The sequence below is a fragment of the Acartia tonsa genome, chromosome 8 (genome assembly GCF_053477335.1).
Source record: "Acartia tonsa isolate MP-2025a chromosome 8, ASM5347733v1, whole genome shotgun sequence".
Lineage (NCBI taxonomy): Eukaryota > Metazoa > Arthropoda > Copepoda > Calanoida > Acartiidae > Acartia > Acartia tonsa.
Genome location: NC_137267.1, coordinates 44,086,808 through 44,108,739, shown reverse-complemented (window position 1 = coordinate 44,108,739; position 21,932 = coordinate 44,086,808). Strand labels below are relative to the sequence as shown.

General features: G+C 33.6%; 2 protein-coding genes and 1 long non-coding RNA gene across 6 annotated transcripts in view; 1 reads left to right on the top strand and 2 right to left on the bottom strand.

Annotated features, from left to right (window-relative positions):
- Positions 1 to 2,194: 2,194 nt before the first annotated feature.
- LOC145327028 (uncharacterized) lies at positions 2,195 to 5,816 on the top strand. The gene is made up of 3 exons (XR_013882040.1): positions 2,195 to 2,239; positions 5,167 to 5,264; positions 5,711 to 5,816. It is a non-coding gene; the product is annotated as an uncharacterized LOC145327028 (long non-coding RNA).
- Positions 5,817 to 13,481: 7,665 nt separating this feature from the next.
- Positions 13,482 to 14,361, bottom strand: LOC145327045 (kinesin-like protein KIF2C). The gene has a single exon (XM_080170555.1). It carries the CDS (start codon positions 14,352 to 14,354, stop codon positions 13,497 to 13,499), a length of 858 nt encoding a protein of 285 aa, XP_080026681.1. The 5' UTR covers positions 14,355 to 14,361; the 3' UTR covers positions 13,482 to 13,496.
- A 1,580-nt stretch (positions 14,362 to 15,941) lies between these two features.
- The window catches only part of LOC145327043 (uncharacterized), a 33,118-nt gene continuing 27,127 nt past the window's right edge, over positions 15,942 to 21,932 (bottom strand). For all 4 annotated transcript variants that reach the window (XM_080170548.1, XM_080170550.1, XM_080170549.1 and 1 more), the window contains exons 35-42: positions 21,643 to 21,738; positions 21,028 to 21,215; positions 20,589 to 20,671; positions 19,911 to 19,995; positions 18,953 to 19,071; positions 17,803 to 17,878; positions 16,979 to 17,250; positions 15,942 to 16,121 (exon numbers count right to left, since the gene is read on the bottom strand). In XM_080170548.1, the coding sequence (XP_080026674.1) occupies positions 16,066 to 16,121; positions 16,979 to 17,250; positions 17,803 to 17,878; positions 18,953 to 19,071; positions 19,911 to 19,995; positions 20,589 to 20,671; positions 21,028 to 21,215; positions 21,643 to 21,738 (975 nt within the window). In that variant the 3' untranslated portion in view covers positions 15,942 to 16,065. The remainder of the gene's footprint in view (positions 16,122 to 16,978; positions 17,251 to 17,802; positions 17,879 to 18,952; positions 19,072 to 19,910; positions 19,996 to 20,588; positions 20,672 to 21,027; positions 21,216 to 21,642; positions 21,739 to 21,932) is intronic.

Sequence of the window (21,932 nt, the reverse complement as noted above, 5' to 3'; positions counted from 1 at the left end):
TTATGTACATCCCCAATTATGATACACAAAATTTCACATTTTGTAGATTAAAATTATTGGTTGAAACGTTTGAACACTCAACTTTATGAAGTAACCAATAAAAAGTCTCCAAAGTTGTTAAGCTAAAATAGAAAAACTATAACACAAAACTTTAGGGATTAGTGTAATAAACAGCCGATTGTCCCCTCTATCTCTGACTTTCTGTGCATTTCCCCCCATGTGACATATTTCTCCAAAATGCTTCGCATTGGTTAATCCTATTTGTCCTTGTTTTCAAAAAATAATCCGGGACAGACATTTACTCCACGCATACAGAATAACTGGAACATTTTTCTTTTTTTTCTTCACAATTTAAAGGTTTAGGTGCTATTTATTTTAACACAAAGGTATTGCTCTATACAGCTCCGGTTTAGTAAACTGTACAAACAATGTTTAATCCTTATACTAAAGTAACAGGATGTCTGTCTGTGTGTCTGTGCCGAAGGATCTCGCTAACCGCTGACCCGATTGGGTTCTCCTTCACAGGGTAGCTTCTCATAATTCCTGGGAAGGTTTATAACTATTTTGGGAGAGGGTACCACCACCCTCTCAAGAGAAATCGCACCTAGAAATTTTTTTTTTTACTTTTTCTTTTCAAATCTAAAATAATAATTGGGTTATCAAATTCGACTCTCCCCTCCTCAAGTGCCCCTAGAGGCCTCTAGGGGGCGTAGCCGCTAGTTACATATACAGGGGACAAAAACAGATTAATTTAATAGATAATAATCTAGACAGAATATTAAAGTAAAAGAATAGAGGAGGTACGAGATACATTTTACTATCCAGAGATTGCTTTTACCAACTTTCAATTGGGTCTTTAAATATCAGCCAATTGCGTCAGAAATATTAACAATTCAACATAGCCCAGTCGCTACAAAAGAGCAAAAAGCAATTTGCTGGCAGACGAAACTGTGTCCAACCACTTGAACCAGGTAATTGTTTGGGTTATACATCTATGATTATTGAGTAAACATAAATTGACAAAATAGAATTTGATAACCATTTTTTGTCATCAAACGCTTTGTTGACTTCAAAGTGACAACAAAAAAATAAAATATCATAAACTACGCCCAAAGGGGCTTCTAGAAGCACTTGTGGTGGCGGGGTTTGAATTCGTCTCCCCATTTATTATTTTAGATTCAAAAAGAAAAAAATATCAAAATATTCTTGTATCCTCCCCCTTGAGCAACAAAATAATTTCGCAAAATCTAGCCCACTATCCTAATTGAAATTCAAGGGATCTACTGCAGTTCACGGTAAAATATTGCTGGTAACGAATATTGCCAAAAATCTATGAATTTTAAAGGCTGCTAGCTGCCAAACGGCTGAACGTACAGATCATACCCGCACACCATTTTAAGCGGTATAAAAAGGCCTACAAATAATCTGGAATAGCCAAGATCCAATGATGCACAGGGAAAGCTTCACTGAAGAAAAAACACGTAAAATAGGCATTTTTCGCGCATTTCTCTGCACTGCAAAAGTTATGCATTATTGATTTATGGCTATTCTAGATTATTTGTAGGCCTTCTTATGCCGCTTAAAACAGTGTGCGGGCATGATCTGTACATTTAGCCGTTTGGCAGCTAGCAGCCTTTAAAATTCATAGATTTTTGGCAATATTCGTTACCAGCAATATTTTACCGTGAACTGCAGTAGATCTAATTCAAGTTTTCACAGCTAACTTATCATATGCATGTTTTCACCAAAATCTGTACATGTTCTAACAAATAATATGACCTGGTGGTTCCTCCTCAAGGACGTCCAAGGTAGGAGGTAAAGGGGGGGTTATATAAATCAAACTAATTCCCGGGGTAAAACAAACAATATTCCGTATATTTTATCCATCTTTCCCATTTAGAAGATTAATTTAGAAGAGTTTTGTCCTTGTTTAATTCAACTAAGAATGCTAGCAGCGGAATGGTTATAGAATATACGTGGATATTATGACAAGGCATAATTGTCGTTGCTGACATGGAACTCATTTATTGGTCAGTTCGTTCATCAAGTATGAGGGGAGGGAATGGAGTATCAATTTAGTCCGCTGCAAGATTCACTATATTAGAGAACACGAAAACCTGGTGCAATATCCAAGTAATAATATATCCATTGCTAGCGGATAATATAAAAACATTGATACCTTTTATAGTACATCCAGTCTGTTTATAACAATATCAGAGATTTAACATTTTATATCCAGGTAGAAGTTCAGATTTATTAGATAGGCTTAGATATAGATAGATAGATATTTATTAATTCCACTAATTATAACAAATTTTTATATAAGTTCATTACATTGAATAAACAATATCAATAATAAAATATTAAATATAACTAGGAAGATCATGGCACTACATTTGTATAATAGATACTATTGTAGGTTTACCCATGACTTAATTTTAATTTTCATGTTACTGATTGTGAGAAGACGGCGGAGGACAAGGCAGGCTGAAGGCTGAGAGTATGTTAATAAGTAATTATTTTATGGACATGTACAAGGGTTATTGTGTAGGTTTTAGTAGCAGATATTGCAATTATGATCGCTACAGTTTATGAATAGTTTGTATTTATCTATAAAGTGTTTTAGTATTGCTTTTTTAAATTTTTTTCTGTTTTTTATTTGTTTTAATTCTATATTTAGTTCATTCCAGTCTTTGGGAATGGTAAATTTTGTTATAGATGATTTGTTTGCTCCATTTATTTTCAAGTTCCAAATATTCCTGTGTAGTCTCTCATGTGGAACTTCTTTTTTTATTAAGTTTAGAATTGCAGTTGGTGCGTATTCATAGAAAACGGAGTGTCCTATTAATAGGTTATTGTATGTGATTAGATCTTTGAATTTGAGAATTTTGTATTTCTTAAAGAGTGGTTCAGTGTGGATTCTTCTGGATGAACCATGTATGTTTAAAATGATACGTTTTTGTATAGTAGTGATTGTATTTAAAGCTTTTGTGTTGTTTGGTGCCCAAATGCTAATTCCATATTCTATGAAAAGCTTACCTAGTGCATTGTAGCATAGTATTTTTTGCTTTGTTGGAATCTCTTTTTTTATGTTTCTTAAGATATGATTGCATGTATTTAATTTACTTATTGTTTTATTGATGTGGCTATTAAAATTTGCCTTTTCATCTAATAGAAATCCTAGGAATTTGAAAGAGGATTCTTGAGTATTAATGTGATTGCTTTTAACAGTTTGTATGATGGTATCGTTTATTTTAATGTTAATTTCTTGTTTTGTGTTGAAATTTATAATTCTGGTTTTAGTGGGGTTTAGGGTTAGTTTATTGTGGTTGAACCATTCAGTGATTTCTGCCATTAAAGTGTTTCCTAGGGTTTCTATTTCTGTTTTGTTTTTGCCACTTACTGCAATCATGGTGTCATCTGCAAAGAGATTTATGAAACATTTGATCATGTCTGGTAAATCATTTATATAAATGATGAAAAGTAATGGTCCTAGTATTGATCCTTGTGGCACCCCAATTTTTGAAGCTAGAAAGTTGGAGAATTTTTCTCCGATTTTGCATGTATGTGTTCTGCCATTTAGATAATTTTTGAACCAGTTGAGTTCTGTATTTTGTATTCCTATTTTTTTTAGTTTGGTTAGTAGTATGTTTATGTCAACGGTGTCAAATGCTTTGGTAAGATCTATGAATATGGAAGATGTTGACATCTTATTATCTTTGTCCTTTTCGATTTTTTCCATAGTTGCAATCATTGCATGGATGCTTGAGTGTAATGATCTGAATCCAAATTGCTTGCATGAAAGTATATTGTTTTTTTCTAAGTACATTCTTAGTTGGTGAGCAACAACTTTTTCAAGCACTTTGGAAATGGCATTTATAAGAGCGATTGGTCTGTAGTTGTTAGGATCAGTTTTGCGGCCTTTTTTGTAGATTGCAACGATGATTGCTGCTTTTAATCTGGTGTGAACAATACCTGAGTGTAGTGAGCTGTTTATTATATTAGCTAATACTCTGGGTATTTTTTGTAAGATGGTTTTGATTATGACACTTGGGATTCCATCTGGTCCTGCAGATAGTTTAGGTTTTAGTGTCTTATTTATTTTTGTTATATCATCAGCTGTTATGTTTTTGAATTTGAATCTAGTGTTTTGTTCATGTATGTTATTTATGTATTTCTGTTGTTTTGTATTGTCTGTATGAATTATATTTGAAATATTTGATAGCTCTGTACCAATTCCGTTAAAGAATTTGTTTAGCTCTGTAGCAATGTCAATATCTTCAGTTAGTTCTTTATTGTTAATTATTATTTTGTCAGGTTTAGTATTTTTTTTGTTATTAGTGTGTCTGTTTGTGGCTTTGTTGATTGATCTCCACATAGCTTTGGAGTCGTGTTTAGTTTTATTGAATTCATTTTCATAGTATTTAATTTTAGCTTTCCTAATTTTGGATTGTAGCTCTTTTTAAACTCTACGTGTTGTGTGTTATGTAAGGGTAGTTTACTTTTAAGTTTTTTAAGGTATAATTTCCTTTCAATTTTTAATAGTTTCTAATCTCGTCATCTATCCATGGCGAAAAATTTGAGTCTTTTTTTTTATCTTTTTTTAGGGTGTATTTTTTGTTTGGGAATGATTCATTAAATATATTGTCTATTTTATTGAAAAATTTGTTCCATTTGTCAATTGTGTTGTTTGTATTGAGAATGTGCGACCAGTCTTCACTGATTAGTTTGTTTGAGAAGTGGTTTATGTTGTCAGTGTTAAATTTTCTGCGGTGATAAGTGTTGGTAGCATTTTTGTAGGTGATATCTGTCTTTTGTATGGATTTAATGATTAAGAAGTGGTCGGTAATTGAGTTGCATATGATATAGTTTTTACTGTTATTATAATTATTTGATAGTATATTATCAAAAAAAAATTTTTTCTGGCATTTTGATTCAGACAGTTTTCCGCGTGAATTAAAAATTAAATCCAGTTTTGTTAACCCTGGAAAGCCGAATGCAATGGTTTATAAAACTTGTATTAATTTCATGATTTTTATTTTATAAAATTATCTCTCGTATAATGATATAAATGTTTTTTTTTAGCATGGCTAAGAACTGATTCTAATTCAGCGGATATTAATCGGTTTTGAAGCCGCACTGTAAATATAATTATTTCTTTTATAGGATGTTTAGAGCAAGCTTGGTAAAGTTGATTTTGGGTATAGCTGCCATCATGTACTGTAGTTCTATCTCCGGACAATGTGGGCTCCAGGGTTCTGCAGGTCTTTTTTTATAATGGAGGGAGGCAAAGATGTTTTGTTATTCATTATTTAAGTAAAAGAATATATATGTAACAACCCAAGGGGTGGGGACCCTGTGCCGATTTTCATTTGGGTTTTTGAAAATCAGCCAATAGCGCCAGAAATATTAAAATGGCCAAGTCGCTACAAAAGAGCAGTATGCAATTTGCTAGCAGACAAAAAAGGCCCCCCAACACTTGAGCAAAGTTGATGTCTTAATTTGTGAGATATCTTACTTTTTACGTTATGAGAACAAAATAACTGCTGGGGGGGGGGGGGGAGTATATACATCCCTAACACCAAGTAGAAATGATATTAAAAAATGACCTATATAGACCCATATCAGTCCAGTGGTAATCGAGATCTTAAGCTACAGACCCACATTCATCCTGTAACTTTTACATAACCATAATTTGTTGTTGTTATAGGCCATATTTATCCTATTGGTAACGGAGATTTCAGAGCCCAAGTAGAAATGCTTCTACAGGATGAAGGTCTCTCTGGAGTGGACCTACGTAAAAGGCAGGAATATAGGCATAAGTAATTATAAAATATCATATTTATATCTAAACTAAACAATATGTGTCCTGTCGATTTCATACTTATCTTGGTCATTAAATGGGTTGTTACTCGGCACCGTTTTTGTGGAGCCGTTTCGATTTTGTAGCTGCTCCGGCCTAAAATCACGAAAAACTAAAAAAAAATCCTAGTCTATTTTTGACTTTTAAAGGTTTAAAAATTTAATTTTTGAGAAAAATGGACTTCAAAAAACTTATAAAAATTATAAAATTTTAACATCAAGTTTAATCGAGGTATCAAAAATCTTTTTTTTCTAGTTATTTTTTTTAGCTCTCCCATGAGCCGCTCAGGCTCCAGTATCCCTGCTTGTAAGGGCACTTTCTTTTCAAGTGGGGAAATCTCTTGGAATTGCGGTTCCCTCCCCAAAAATGGCAATAAGCCTATGAGTTGCTACATTGTAAAGGAGAACCATATCTGTTCAATGATTAGCAAGATCTTTTGGTGCAGACAAACACACATCCTGCTACTTTATTATTATAAGAATATCCTATATACCTAGAAACAGGAATGACATGATTCCAATGATGCGAAGACTGTTGATCCAGCAGAGACCTAACAGGGGAATAATGTTGTTTGAAGATGATAATGATGACGGCAGCAACATATGGAATCAAGTCTATTGAACACACATCATAGAAAAAATACTGTTAGATTTATTGTAACTTGGATATTATACCAGAATTTCATGTTCTCAAGTTAAACACGCAGTGGGCTAATAGAACAATACCCCCCCCCCAGGCAGCCCCTTTACTCTATCCCCTCCTACTAGAAGAACGAATTGACCGATAAGTGTTGTCCATGTTAGTAAAACACTTTCACATACATTAGGGTTGCCAATCAGGATCCGGAATCCGCTCAATTTTTAGGCCAATTTTGGAATCCAAATCCGGAATCCGTTTTTTAATAGCGGATTCCGGATTCTTAATTGGTAGGCTAAAATTAGCGTCTTGAGTTTTTTCTTTCAACTCCCGCTTTTTGAAGGCAAAGATTATCATCATTATATATAATATCTTTTAAAATCTGGTTCAATTCTTGGAAGTGAATTATAGATAACACCAAGAACATTAATTTTTAGGACATATGTAGCACTTAATTTTTAAAAAAATCCTTTTAAAATACTGCTAGAATCCGGAATCCGCCATTTTTTTGACGGATTCTTTTAAGAATCCGGCCCAATAATTTGACAGATTGCCATCACTAACATATATACTTTATCCATTGAAATAATTTACCTGTGTCTCTTTCTGATGCTTTCCTCTAATTTAGGTTAATAGGTACAAGCATTGTAAAATCAAAAAAAGGTTAGGTCTTATTTTATTATATTAATTTTAGAAGGTCCGATCAATGTAGCAAAAACCGCTGATTAAAGACCCATTTCTCTTTTGACTAATTGTATTTATGCTGAAAGTAGTTTGGAAATTTTTTCAAAATTCAGTTGAAGCAAATCTACACTACAACAATTTCATAATTATGATAGTTTCATGGTAGTTTCGCTAATGAATATAAATATTTTGTCCAAAATAAATATGTTTCAAAAATAATAAGCATAACTAAATTTAATAAATACATTTATTGCAATTAAACAAATAATAAATACATTTATTGTAATTAAAGAAATAATAAATACATTTATTGTTAATTAAACAACTAATTAATACATTTATTGTTAATCTATCGTTATATGAAAACAATGATGACAACATCCATAAGTAGCAAATCACAAAAATCATGGAATGAACAAAAGAACAAAGTGAATTATAACTTATAGTGCAGATGTTGAATTGGCATAACAAAGAAAAGAATGAGAGATAATATGCAAAAACTTAAACTAAAATGATAAAAGGGAGAGGTAAATTTCGGGTAAAATCCGTAAAGGTTATGTGTTACAAGTTAAAAACAGTAGTAGAACGATAAAAATTTATGTTAACTTGTCTATAGTTCTTTTTAATAAGAAATACACATATTTAGTGAATATTATCGTTCTACCACTATTTTTAAGCCTTAAAACTCACAACTTTACGGATTTTACCCGAAACCTACCCATAGGCGTCCAAGGGGGGGGGTAATGGGGCGATTACCCCCCCCAAACGAATGTGGGGGTGCCGTAGGCACCCCCAAATTTTTTTTCATTTTACCCCCCCCATTTAAAATTTACCCCTACCCTGGGGGTGCCGTAGGCACCCCCAACCATTTAGGAGGGGGTATTTACCCCCCCAAACAATTTTGGGGGGGTAAATAGCCCCCCCAAACAATTTTGGGGGGGTAAATAGCCCCCCCAAAATAGAAAATCTCTAACAAAAATTTTTTTTGGCATTTTTAATACTAAATTTTTGATAAAATTTAACTTACCCCCCCCAAACATTTTACCCCGGGGGTAAATTTTGGGGGGGGTAAACAAATTTTACCCCTGCCAACAGATTTCAGGGGGGGTAATTACCCCCCCCAAGCAAATTTTACCCCCGGGGTAAAAATTTTGGGGGGGGTAAAAAAAATTTGCGGCGCGCTTCGCGCGCCATTTTACCCCCCCAAAACCGAATTACCCCCCCTCTTAAAAAAATTTTACCCTCCCCAAAATAAAAAGCTTGGACGCCCCTGAACCTACCTCTCCCTTTTTAGAAGTTAAGGTTTATAACACGACAGAATTTAGTATAGAATAGATGCACACGTGTCAAAAGAATATTTACTGAAAATTTTAGCTGTCTATCTTCAAAAGCAGCCGAGAAAATAACATTTTTCGCGTAGCGTTACGAACTGGCTGTCAATGTGAATTATGGAGCAGCTTCGCTACTGAAATACTTTGATTATTATTACCAAATATCTATCTTATTTAAATTTTATTTATAGAAAAAAAATATTTTTGTAATAAAAAGTTTAAAAATCACTAAAAGCATCACATTTACGTATTAATCACAGTTTATAGGTATATAAAGCTGAAGGCAGTTTTAAAAAAAATTGAGTTTTTTTTAGCGAATATATTAAGCACATGGATCTTAGGTTCGTTAGTAACAAATATAATAATATAAAAATATGTTAAATTATTGTATTTTTTTGACGGTAAATAATATATCACAAATAATACATATAATACCTAGTTATCTATCGCATCGTATTGCAGACAACTTTCCGTAGATATGAAAATTTAAGATTTTAATTTAAACCAGTTTTGTTAGCACCGAGGGACGAAATTCCCAGGCTAAAATATTATGATTTCTATTCTAGTATTCGTGGATAAATTTTCTGGAAAGCGATGATATAAATGGTTTTTCATTATGACTGAGAACCAGTTCTAATCCTGCGGATATAAATCGGTTTCGAAGCCATACTGGAATACATATTACACAATAAAGAGGGCGACAACTATTTTTCAAAATAGCTTTCTTGTTGAAAAAATAATTAATTTTTTCTCAAGCTTAAGTTAGAATATACGTGGATATTTTGACATTTAAAATTTGTCGTTAATTTAGGTTGCTAATATGGACCTCATTTATTGGTAAGTTCGTTCACTCAGTAGAAGGGAATGGGTACAGGGGGTGGATATCGATATTTAAGCCAGCTGCGAGTATCACTTTATTAAAGTACATGAAAATCTGGTGCAGCATAGTGCAAGTTATAATGTATCAATTGTTAGATACCAATATAAAAGAAAAATTATGAAAACTTATGTGATTAAGTTTGGCTCTTTCCCTAAATAAAATACGCTATAGAAATGCAAGTTAATACTTTTTAGTCAGTTAATATATAAACAAGGATGACAACATCCATAAGAGCGAAGATCTGAAACGGTATGACAAACGAACATTAACACTTTCAGAATAAAAATGTATTAGTTGAAACAAAATTGTAAGCAAATTTGTTGCAAAACTACGCAAAAACAGGATATTGTTTAAGGACATAATTACATTTTTAGGACTTGATCATAGGGATGCTTTGCTTATAATATTGTACCTTGTTGTAAAAGGAATCAGAATTACCAAAAATAAGACAAATAAGGATAATATCTAATTAAAAATATTGCCAATAAAGGTAAAAATATTTTTAATAAAAGTATGGACTTTCAGGTAACGATTAAGAGTTACTACGCTTTATAAATTGTTATGTATCGGATCGTCCTATAGGCAATTTTCAACAAATAATAGATTGTAGTTTTTCAATAGGAGCCGAGGTGAACTTCTCAAGGGTGAAATGATTTAATTTCTTAGCAGCCGCCAGGATCCAGACATTTGCCAGCCTATCCACTCTTAAAATTCCAGCGCCTGTTTTTGCCTCTCCTTTCCAAGAAGTAGCAGTTGATGTTTCTAATTTAGAGAATTCTACACCAGAAAAGAATATTGCATCAATGGTAACATCATCCGTTGGATCCATATTTTTGATGGCGGTTAACGCATGAATAAGTTCTGGTGTAATGTTGTCGGCATAATCATGCTTGGCTATAACATTGAATTCTTTGTAAAGAATAACAACAGGTGAAATGCCTTTAAATAACAAGTTATCATCAATAACTTGTTGATAAATATTACTATCTTCATGTGGATTCTTATGTTCTGTATCCTCATCTCTTAGCTTGTTGTTGTCTTCAATTGATTTAAGATTTTTCTTGGTAGCCACAGCAGCCTTCTTTTTCCTATCTGCAACCCTGGCGTCAATAAGCCTAGCCCAGAGTTTGTCATATATAGCTTTCGCACGTTTATCTCCAATATTTGGATTGCTTGCCATCAGACGGTCGAGAAATTCTACTTCGGGCAATCTAAGAATCTGGCGTCCAGTTTCATAAGGGCACATTATCTTAGTATCTACTAGGCCTTTGGTAGTAGTATGGAACCAGTCACAAAGTGTATTATTATCCCAATTCATTGGATTTTTAGGATCCGGCTCAACCTTAGTTCTATTCTTCATTCCTTCCTTGATAGGAGCCACGTATCTTAGTGTGTTGAGAGTCATACTATTGTCCACAAATGTCGGCATTACATTAGCAAACACAATTGTTTTACAAATCTTGTGGGACTCCAGCTGGAAAGCATCCTTGAGCAGGAGGGTCAGCTTGGACGACCTGAACGGAATGTGAAAATGCTTGCCTGTGTTGGCCGTAGCTTTGGCTCGGTTAATAATACAATCCTTCAGCCCGCTGAGGGTAGTATTGATACACATGGTTTCCTTAATCCTTTCCTTGTCGTGAAATTGAGAATCTGAAGAATTTTCAGCACCAGCCAGGTCTATGACAAACAGATGGCCATTCTCGGCAGCAGGAAACATTTCATTTTCAGTCCTGAGTAAATAAATATAAAAGATCTAGATACATACTCTCTAAGCCAGCTAATAAGAAAACGTCCATCTTTGGTTAGAAACTTCAAAGAAGGTGTACAGTTCTTTGTACGTACAAAAGTGCGGCTATTTTTTTCATTTCATTTCACAATGAGTATTGAGTAAGCTATAGGGTAGTGCGGGGTTATTCCGGTCAATTTATTGCTTCAACTTAAAAAAAACATACTTCCCAAAAACTTTTTCCGGTTTTTAAGAGTGCAAATGAAAGATATGGCAATAACGAAGAAGCCTGTCTTGGTCCCGTTAAGATCTCGCAACTAGAAGTCGGTCAAAAATCGGTTTAAAGGGCGGCGGTTGGCCTATACCAGAATAACCCCACCGGTGGGGCTATTTCGGTCAGTTGACTTTGGGGAGGTGGAACACCCCCTTAAAATATTTTTTTTAACATTTTAAACTATGAGTAGAAAGCTGAGGTCATTAGCTTTCTAACGGTACTAGTCGCATGCAGATCAGACAATTTTTTGATAACATTTTCCCCATTTTAAAAAAGTCAGTAAAATCGCAAAAAAAACATCAATTTTTTTCATGGAAACTTTTTAAAAAAAAGTCATACTTTTTATTATATGATTAGGTTTTTTTAAGCTTTATACATAAATTAGAGGCAATTTCTGATTTGCAGGTCTTGGAATTTCTTGATAAAAGTGATTTTTTCCCCAAAATTTTTTTATTTTAAAAATCCTGCCAGTTTTGACAGCAGTTTTTGATACATTTTTTCTTGTCTCAAATTGGCTAGGATTGACCTACAAGGGTGGTTAAGGTGTCTAAAGATGCAAAATTACATGCCTGACAATTAACTCGAAATGATATGGGGTCTAACTCTAATATTTCGACACATTTTATGCAACAGGAATTTTGAAAATACAAAATCTTAAATATGTACTATAAATCTTGGAGATAGAACCCATATCCTGGGGAGTTTATGTTAGGACATGCAAAGAGCTTTCTATGGACACCTTAAACACCTTTCTAGCTTAATCCTAGCCGATTTGACATAAAAAATCCAAACCGCGCAAAAATCGCAAACACCCTCTTATACGAAAAAGATGCAAGGGTTTCATATGGAATTTAAATCTTCTAGCGGTCTTTCTAAAAGACATACCCCTTCTTACATGGTCTTTCTAAAAGACATACCCCTTCTTACATGAGCCAATGCAGCTGATACATCTTCAGGCAATTATTTAAGGCGTTCCTTTGGGTGATGTACTCTTCCCATTACTATAAAAATGTGTAAAAATTTTAAATGTCTTTACAAATTGAAAAGCTTAGGCAACAAATCATGACATAATACAAGCAGTAAAATGACTAATAATGTACATCTAACAACAGGCAAGGGAATGTTAAATCCTTGGTCATGCATTTAGGTCGTTTATGCTTCCAGATCACCTTAAAAAACATTAGGGTATTATACAGTTATATACAGTAATAAAAAAAAAGTAAAAAAAGTGACCGGAATAGACCATTTTTTTTAGACGAAAAAAAAAATTATGAAAAAATCAAGTTAGAACAACGCCTCCAATTGCAAACGATAAATGAATGCCATATCTTTCATTTTACAAAGACCCGGAGGTCGCTAGGACTTACCATTTTTTCACAATTTTAGGTTGAACATGGCCTATTTTGAAATTTTTTATTTGCAAAATTTTTGCAACTTTTTGAGGGCAAAAAAATCATAGAAGGAGTGATCTGACAAAAATTTGCTGAAGTAAGAAATAAAAGTATAGGCAATAAACTACAACTTTGCTTTTCTGAAGATCTCTCGCAAACGTTTAGAACACCGTTAAAAAACGGTTTTAAAAAAGTTCGTCGTTTGACCGGAATTGTACCCCCCGGCCGCATTAACCCCGCACTACCCTAATTAGTCGAATTTCTTAAGATAAGGCTTTGCTTTAGTAACTTATATCGTGTAATAATGTCTTCGCTCGTGAAAGTGTAAAGAATATGTAAAAACTAAAAACATATATAATAAGCAGGGATACAAAGGGATAAGACAATGGGCGATAAATTTATGTACATCCCCAATAGTACAAAGTTACACCTATCTAATTGGTGGTTGAAACGTTTGCTTACTGAACTTATTAAACTACTTAACCAATCAAAATTCAATTTAAGTCTCTTAAGTTATCAAGCCAACGAATAAGAAAACGTTACAATAAAACTTTGGGGAATTAGTGTATTAAACAGTCCAATGTCCCCTCCCTCCCTGTATAATAAGTAAGCCTTCGGGAAACTATATCGTCGAAAAATTTCGTCGCACGTATCATTAACAAAATAAACGAAAGGATTCGCCCGCTAGAAATCTGTTTTAAGTTTGACGTATTATGGTGCCAGATAAAGCGATCTAGATCTTTTATATCTATTCCTTATTCTATAGACTGCGTGGCTCCTGCTTGATCTATCATTCTTGAATGTTGTGGTCGTCTTCCTGTAGCCAGCAGCTGTTGCTATCATATTCTTTAAATGATCAGGAGTATCAATCAATATCTCGACAGCCCCCTTAACTTGCATTTTTCCAAACTTATCCTCAAGTATTTCCAAGCTTTTGGCGGGTTTTCCATCATTTTCAGCTAACTCAGTCTTTAGTAGATCTGTCAGACAGTCGCCAAGAATTTCAAAGCAAGAAAAGTATAGATTAATCTTTCCCTTGCACTGCTGCTGGCGGTCAAACAGATCCTGCGCCAGAAATTCCAGCATTCCGTTCATGGTATACGTTTTCCCAGCTCCGGTTTGTCCGTAGGATAACAGAGAACAGATTCCTCCCTGTAGGGAGAGATCCACCACTTCAGGGCCAAGTGTAGAGTACACTTCGGCGTTTTCCTTTTCTGGACCGAACGCATGGTCAACTCCAAAGTTGGAAGTTACCAACTTTACCTTGCCGCGAACATCAAAAGCTGGATCAAAAACGGTGACCTCATTCTTGCTGTTGCTATAGACAACGTTAAAATACTCTAGGTCTATTTCTTCCTGATGTCTGGGCCGTATTCTAACACAAACAACCATGTCACTACTTTCATCCTTAACTCGATCGCCATCTTCTACATTAGTTTTGTCTTTAGCAATATTTTCAAGCTGTTTTCTAATTCTATTTTGAAAATCTTCTTCAAACTCCAATACTTTTTCAACTTTCTTACTTATATTTGACTTTGACATAAGCTCTTTTCGTTCATTTTTATCCATTTTTTTTCTTCTGCAATCAAATATAATCAAAATAAGCTTAGATTTTACACAAATATATTTATATATCATAATGACTTTACATACTTTAAATAAACATTTTAATACAATTTTCGCTATAGGTACATAATACATGAAATGAATTTTACAACATTTAACATTTAAAGGGAGTGTGAACGTAAATATTTCTCATCTGATTATCAAATCTTAACATTTTCTAAGCACATTTCACTACACTGATCAACCAAAAACGTCCTATTAACTAGTGATGGGAATCCGTCGAATTTTTGGGCCGGATTCGGATTCCGGATTCTGAAGGAATCCGTCAAAAAAAGTGACGGATTCTTGCGGATTCCGGATTCTTATTTTTGGCGGATTCCGGATTCGGATTCCGGATTCTAGCAGTATTTTAAAAGGCCGTCCATCACAGAGGGATAGCTTTTTTCGTTAATTTATCACTATGTTACTTGGTTGAAGCCTTGATTTGTTTAAAGTGTTGACTTCCAGCATAACTAAAACATTTACATCACATTAGTAATTATTAAAATTTGTTATGTAGAAAATTTTTTTTTGATCTTTGCCTTCAAACAGAGGTAATTTTTGCCTACCAATTTAGAATCCGGAATCCGCTACAAAAAACGGATTCCGGATCCGGATTCGGATTCCAAAATTGGCCGAAAATTGGGCGGATTCTGGATTCGGATTCCGGATCCGGATTCCCATCACTACTATTAACAAAAATATCCAGGAATAATGCCTTAATTTTATGGTATTTTGGGAGGGAAAAGGGAAAAAACAGGGAAAACCTGAACGTTTTTGTTTCTTATAATGTTTGTAGTGATATTTAACTTGTCATATATAGTTGAAACAATTTACTTACTGTTAAGGATTTATTTTATGGTATAAAATTGCTAATTAGATTTTTTATAACGTAGGTAGTAATTAGGTAATAAAGACTTATTTTAAATTCGTATTATTGACAAAAAAATACCTCACTGTCTACAAAGGGTTGAATCTCATAGGTTATTTAAAATAATAATATCCTTTTTTATTGTGTTGGACAATAAATAACCTACTTTCGAGAATTAGTTTACACTTTTATCAGACTGTTTATAAAGAAATATTGCGTCTTTATTATTTACAAATTTGTAATTAAAGGGGGACGAGAGATGGGCCATCTAAAGTTAATTGGATACTAATAAAATAACCTGTTTCTAACTTTGTTATTGTATTTGGTTTTCAATAAAAAATATTGCTTATTTTATCAATTTCTAAGTAACTATACATTGGTTTAAAGCAAGGATTATGTTAAAAGTCAGCTTAACCGTTAGGAAAAATCCAGAACTATGTGAAAAAGTTTAATTTTAGCTATAATGGGAGAAAAAAGCAATTTAATGCACATTTTATATAATACGGAAAATTTCTTCCTTTCCCTTTACCTTATAAAAATCGTCTGAAAAAGCCATTTTTTAAGCAAACAAAAGCGCGTTTTGCTCTATCTGTGAGATATTATGAATGAGATAATGTTAAGATTTGATATTAAGATGAGAAAAATTTACGTTCATAGTCCCTTTAAATCAAAATACCAATTCAATAGAATGTTACTTTTATTTTGTAGGCTTCAAAAAATATAACAATAAAAAATTTTACTAAGCGTAAAAAAAAAGAGATTTTAGCATAGATTTTCAGAAAATAAACTTATTTTAATACATTTTTAAGAAATTTGAAACAGTTTTTGATATGTCAGAGTAATCCCGTTTATCTGAACCTAAAAGTTAATTCACACATTAGATTTAAATAAGTTCGATGGATTAACTTCCTCTAATATAAGTTATATAGGTACTTTTTCTGAAAATGAAGATTTTGAAAAGTGCTGAAATTGTATTTAAAGTCCTATATAAATACAATGGGGGGCGGATGTGCCACTTTTGAAACCAGAAGTAAAACGCGCATGATCTCAGCCCAAAAAAGAGTTACAGCTCTAAAATTCGGCACAATAGTTGCTTTTGTAGAGAACAATATGCAACTGTGAAGAAACGGCGGCGGAACCGCTGAATTTTTTTTGCCATTTTTCCCTAAATTAGACAGTTCTCAATAATCCTGAGATAAACTTTTTTTCTCATAAAAATTTCCCTTATATTTTCACGTGACACATGATGTCAATATTAAAAAAAATGCAAGTGTAACATCCGCCCCCAACCCTTTATAATCAAAGCCCTTGAATAAATATTTAGCACTTAAAGAGGGGTTGAGTTGATTTTTTTTGGGTTGGGGGGTTGGTAGAGGACCTCCCTCATTCAATTTTGGATTTTTTAAAATTAAATTTTTTTTTTGGGGGGGAGGGGTATTTTTTCTAAAGGAGATTTTTCTTGGAGGTGGTGGTAACCTCCCTCAACATAGTTAAAAACCTTCCCTGGACCTGTGAGAAGCTAACCTGCTAAGGAGAACCCGATCGGTTCAGCGGTTACCGAGATTTATCGGTACAAACATACACACGGACTGACATCCTGTTACTTTATTATAAGGAATCAGAAATCTTTATATGATATAAATTCGGATGAATAAACGGTCGGTCCGAAACTTTTCTAATTATGGAATATCAAGAGTGTCGAATGTGTGAATTTCCTTAATAGTTTTAACATCAAAGGCAGTCTTTTCAATGGTTTCTTTTGATGCTTCCGTCTTCTGGACATTTTCAACCTGTACATTGACTGTTGCTTCAATATCTACATCTGTTTTCTTTTCATTATTCTCATTGTCAGGTATAGCTTTGTTTTCCAATTCAATTGTGACTTCTTTGTTGTCATTTTCCCTTGCCTTGGCAACATCCATATCATCCTGCTCGCTAAGTTCATCATTAGCGTGTTCATTGGCGCTTGAGATGTCAGTGTTGTCATCACTATCACCATAATTATCCAGTTTATTTTCTGCTTTTAAGAAAAAATAAGAGTGAAATATAGTTTACATAAATAATTTTATGGATCCCATTCATGTAAAAAATGTACGAAACTCTATTTCAGATTTTCATTTAGGTTAAGGAATGAAAGTGAAAAGTATATTCTGTAGTTGAAATTCACTTTGTCTGTCCGTCAGTCCGTCCATTACAATATAATGGAAATAAGAAATGCATCAGCTATTTCAGGTAGATTGCTGATTTTTTTGGTAAAGATACCCCTGAGCAAAAACCAGCATACAATTTACTTGGTCCGCAGGTCTGCTGGTTATATTACCACAGACAATAACTTATTTTGTAAAAGTTTCCTGATCTGAAAATCTGCTCTTTAACCCATTTTGTTCGTTTTTTTCATCTATACATGATTTTTTTGTGCTGCGCTATTTATTGATGTTGTCATACTTGTTAAATAATATTATATTAGACCCCATATCATCGTAAATTTTAAGAAAAACAGACTGCGTACAACAATTGTTAAAATAAATGTTGAATAATTGCCTAGAGGAATCATTATCACTGTTATCACTTGAAGAACTACTGTGGATCGTCTCGGAATCCTCATTATCAGAGTCTTCTAAATATTAGAACAAGATTAGTTAACATGAAACTGATGCCTTTTTAAAATGAAAATGACTGTTCTTTCGTGTACCGATATTCAAAACACATTTAACGTCTAGATGTTATTATCTGAAGCCTAAGAAATAAAAAATAAATCCCTTTTGCCTGTAAAGAATTTTTAACAGACACACATTCTAGTGCATTGGCAGATAAGACAAAAAATTACTGCATAGAACTTTTGGTAATTATTTTCAGTATTGCTGCAAAACCGACTAATATCCACTGGATTAGAACCCTGTTCTTATTCATACTGAAAAATCATGTAAACATGCAATTTTCCACGAATACTAAAAAAAAAATAAACACCTGGGCCTTCACAATCATATAAAGAGCAGGGAACAATAAAACATGTGAAATATAAACACATAGGTAAAACTTTTGGAGAAGGTTGTTTTGAATGACGAGAATGCATTAAAAATTCTTTGAACTTAATAAAAAGGCCTTTTAGATTAACAAAGAGGGAGGTCATTTTCTAGTAAATCCCGTAAAGGTGTGTGTTATAAGGCCAAAAAATAGTAGTAGAACGATAAGGTGCTCTATATATTTGTATTTCCTATTGAATAGAACAATAGGGAAGAAATTTTTTTTTTTTTTTTTTTGATAACCGTACCTGGAATATCTCTAAAAAAAAATAAGAAATTTCTATCAAACGCTTTGTTTGGCTCAAACTGACACAAATAAAAAAAAATATAATTATAATAAATCAAACTGTAAAGAATGACTTCTTTCTTTGTTTAATGGTATAGATTGTTCTTAATCTTTACCTTGTACCTATAGAAAACATTATTATTATAATTATATTTTTTTAAATTTTTGTCAGTTTGAGCCAAACAAAGCGTTTGATAGAAATTTCGTATTTTTTAAAGATATTCCAGGTACGGTTATCAAAAAAAAAAAAAAAAAATTCCCTATTGTTCTATTCAATAGGGAATACAAATATATAGAGCACCTTGTCGTTCTACTACTATTTTTAGGCCTTATAACACACACCTTTACGGGAATTACTAGAAAATGACCTCCCTCTTTATACCTTGTTTTTCTAATGCCTTCTTTTTATCCGCAAGCCTTGTAGATTTTCTTGGAGAAACTGTTATTTGAAGCTCTTTTGATTCATTCATTGAGGTCTCGCCTATTTTGACCGTCAGCCCACTAAAATATAAAATGTACAGTGTGAGTCAAATAAAACTGAGTTTTCCGATTTTCAGATACAACCAGAAGGAATACAGAAAAAAAATAATCATATGTCCTTGTTCTCTGTACAGAAGCACATCAAACTTGTAAAAGGTGTTTTTCATTATCTCTAAAATGCGGCCTCTATGATAGGTGTATGCAGGGTGGGCATACAAAAAACCCACCCAGGGTTTTTTTAAAAAAAACAATAAAACCCCCCCAAAAAAGGGTTTTTGGGTTGGGTTGGGCTTTTTAAAAAAAACCCTGGGTTTTTCCCCACCCTGGGTGTATGGTGTCAAAAAATGCCTTGTGTGAAAAATGTTGATCAAGAAAAATTAAAATAACTCATCTATTTTGAGTTTTAAAGGTGAAATGCTTTTTGGCTCCTCACAAAAGCATTTTTAGAATACTGCGATTTGTCATTTTTTCACATTTCTTGATTGTGATGCGTTTTCAGTAAAAGAATTTTCTTTAATAACGTAGCTTATAGTATAAAGAAAATAAAACCCTTTTATTTGACAAAAAAATCTCTAAAGACAAAAAAATTATTGAAGTTTGAATTTATTTTATTTAAGTCTAAACGCTACTAGTCTGGGACCAACCGAACAAAATTCATTAAAAGTACCCAACTGAAAAGGACATAATTAAGTTAGGATTGACATGGGATGTGGCTGAAACACATATCAAGGACAGGACTTCTGAACTGCATAGTTGAATAGAGATACGTGCCTGAACTGAACATCAGAATAACCAGTTGTGACGTAAAGACAAACGGAATAATCTAAATGTAAAAAATGGGAGAGAAAAACCGGTTTTACCTATTACTGCTACTTCTGGTATCTGATGACTGGCGAACTGGCACAATTCCTTCAGCTGTGGCGCTATGAGAACCAGAACAACCACCTTAATACAAATATGATTAGTGGTTCGATATATTATTTCTTGGAAGTTCTACTTGTTCTTCATGTACTCTAATAATGTAGTACTCGCAGCTGGCTAAAATAACGATACCCCTCATACAACCAGATTATCCTGTTTAGCTTCGAAACCGATTAATATCCGCTGGATTAGAACCGATTCTCAGTCATGCTGAAAAATCATGTATAGCATCGTATTACAGACAATTTTTCACTAATATTTTTTAAAAATCATAAAATTGACACCAGTATGTTAGACCGAGCCTTCGGTTTTAATCATATAATTTTTTATTTTAATATCCACGGAAAGCTGTCTATGATACGATTAGATAAATAACTACTCTCTCAAGACAAATTATAATTCATACAAGATTTACAAGATACACCTTATATGAAGATTTCTCCTTTTGCTCGGAAGCTGCGCGTCAGCCAAGTGTTAGCCTTAGTGAAATCGTCATATCATAACTTTAAAATTCAGGTGGATGTTCAAACCTTTTCCAGAACTTTATTTTTGCACACAAGCGGGTTGCAATTTTATTTAGGCTTGTGCACGGCTGCCGAGCGATGGTAAAAGAATACCTGCACTCGTTGTATCCTCGTCCGAGGTCCTGCGCTTCTTAATCATGGAGGTTGTCACGCTACCAGCACGACGTTTGGCAGGCCTGATAACACATAGGAATGAAAAGTTTTGAATTTACAAGTAGCATTGGCTTACCTGGAAATTTCCCATAAAGTGCATTGTCGAGCACAGAACTCCACTTTTGTAATAAATTGAAAATAGGTCTATAAAACCCCCCCTTCTCTTTATCCTTAAATCAAGAGATTTGATTTTGTCAGTTTATCAATTGAGTCTTCAAGATGATTTGCTTTATCAGTACAAAAAAAGACATGTATGACATATGATCAGTTTCCCTGAAAAGTACAGTCCTTGCAGAACAGCAGTATTCCAAAGCTTTAGCTTTAGTCAAAACCTTACTACTTTATAACATAGGATTAGTAAATAAAACAAAGATTATACCTCTTATTATCTAAGTTATGAGCGTCATGCATAGCTTCCCAGGTACTAGAGCCGCCTTTCAACGGCGATATCCTGGTTGTACTCATCAACGGCACACGCCGTCCCATGGTTGAGCGGGTTGCCATGGGCGTTGACAGGGCCAACGGCTTCACCAGGTCGCTTTTCTTTTTGGTCACAGCTTTGAATGCCTAAAATAATCAAATATTCAAATGGATATAGAATATACTAGGATATTATGACAGAGGGGAAATTGTCGTCATCTAATGGTCAGTTCGTTCATCCAGTAGGAGGGAAGTGGATGGGGGATCGTTATTTTAGCCAGCTACAAGTTTCAATTATTAGAATAAATGATAATCTGGTGCAAGATCCAAGTAATAATAAATCCCTTTTATGCCGCCCAGATTTATATTCTGTATTTTAAACAACAATGTAAAACTGTTTTATGTAATACTATCATTGTCTGAGTTAATTTCTTCACTAATTACTTAAATGCTGATGCTAACCCAGGTTTTAAGCTATTTGACGGAAAGGGTGTTAGGAAATATAGTCCAGCGTAACCCCCCCCCCCAAAAAAAAATACAAGAACTTACAGAGAAAGGTTGGGCAATAAAATACCTGAATAAATGAATCTTGGTTGCTCTGAATGGTTTGATCCTTGGCAGCCTCTTCCAGCTCAGAATCATCATCCGTGTCTTCCTCACTCAAATTCATCTGATAAACAACAATTTCTTAACAATAGTTGCCTACAACATCATACAGACTATCTGCCCTTTACTCAGGGTGGAAGAAAACTTTAGGCTGTAACTGATAATGACTTAAATTAATTTATATTATGTTTATGTACAAACTACCTATTAAACCAACAATTATTACCGTGAACTGCAGTAGATCCGATTAATATCAGT

Bases quoted from the DNA above. Each gene is read 5' to 3' on its own strand.
- LOC145327045 (XM_080170555.1), bottom strand. From the start codon at position 14,354: ATGGATAAAAATGAACGAAAAGAGCTTATGTCAAAGTCAAATATAAGT.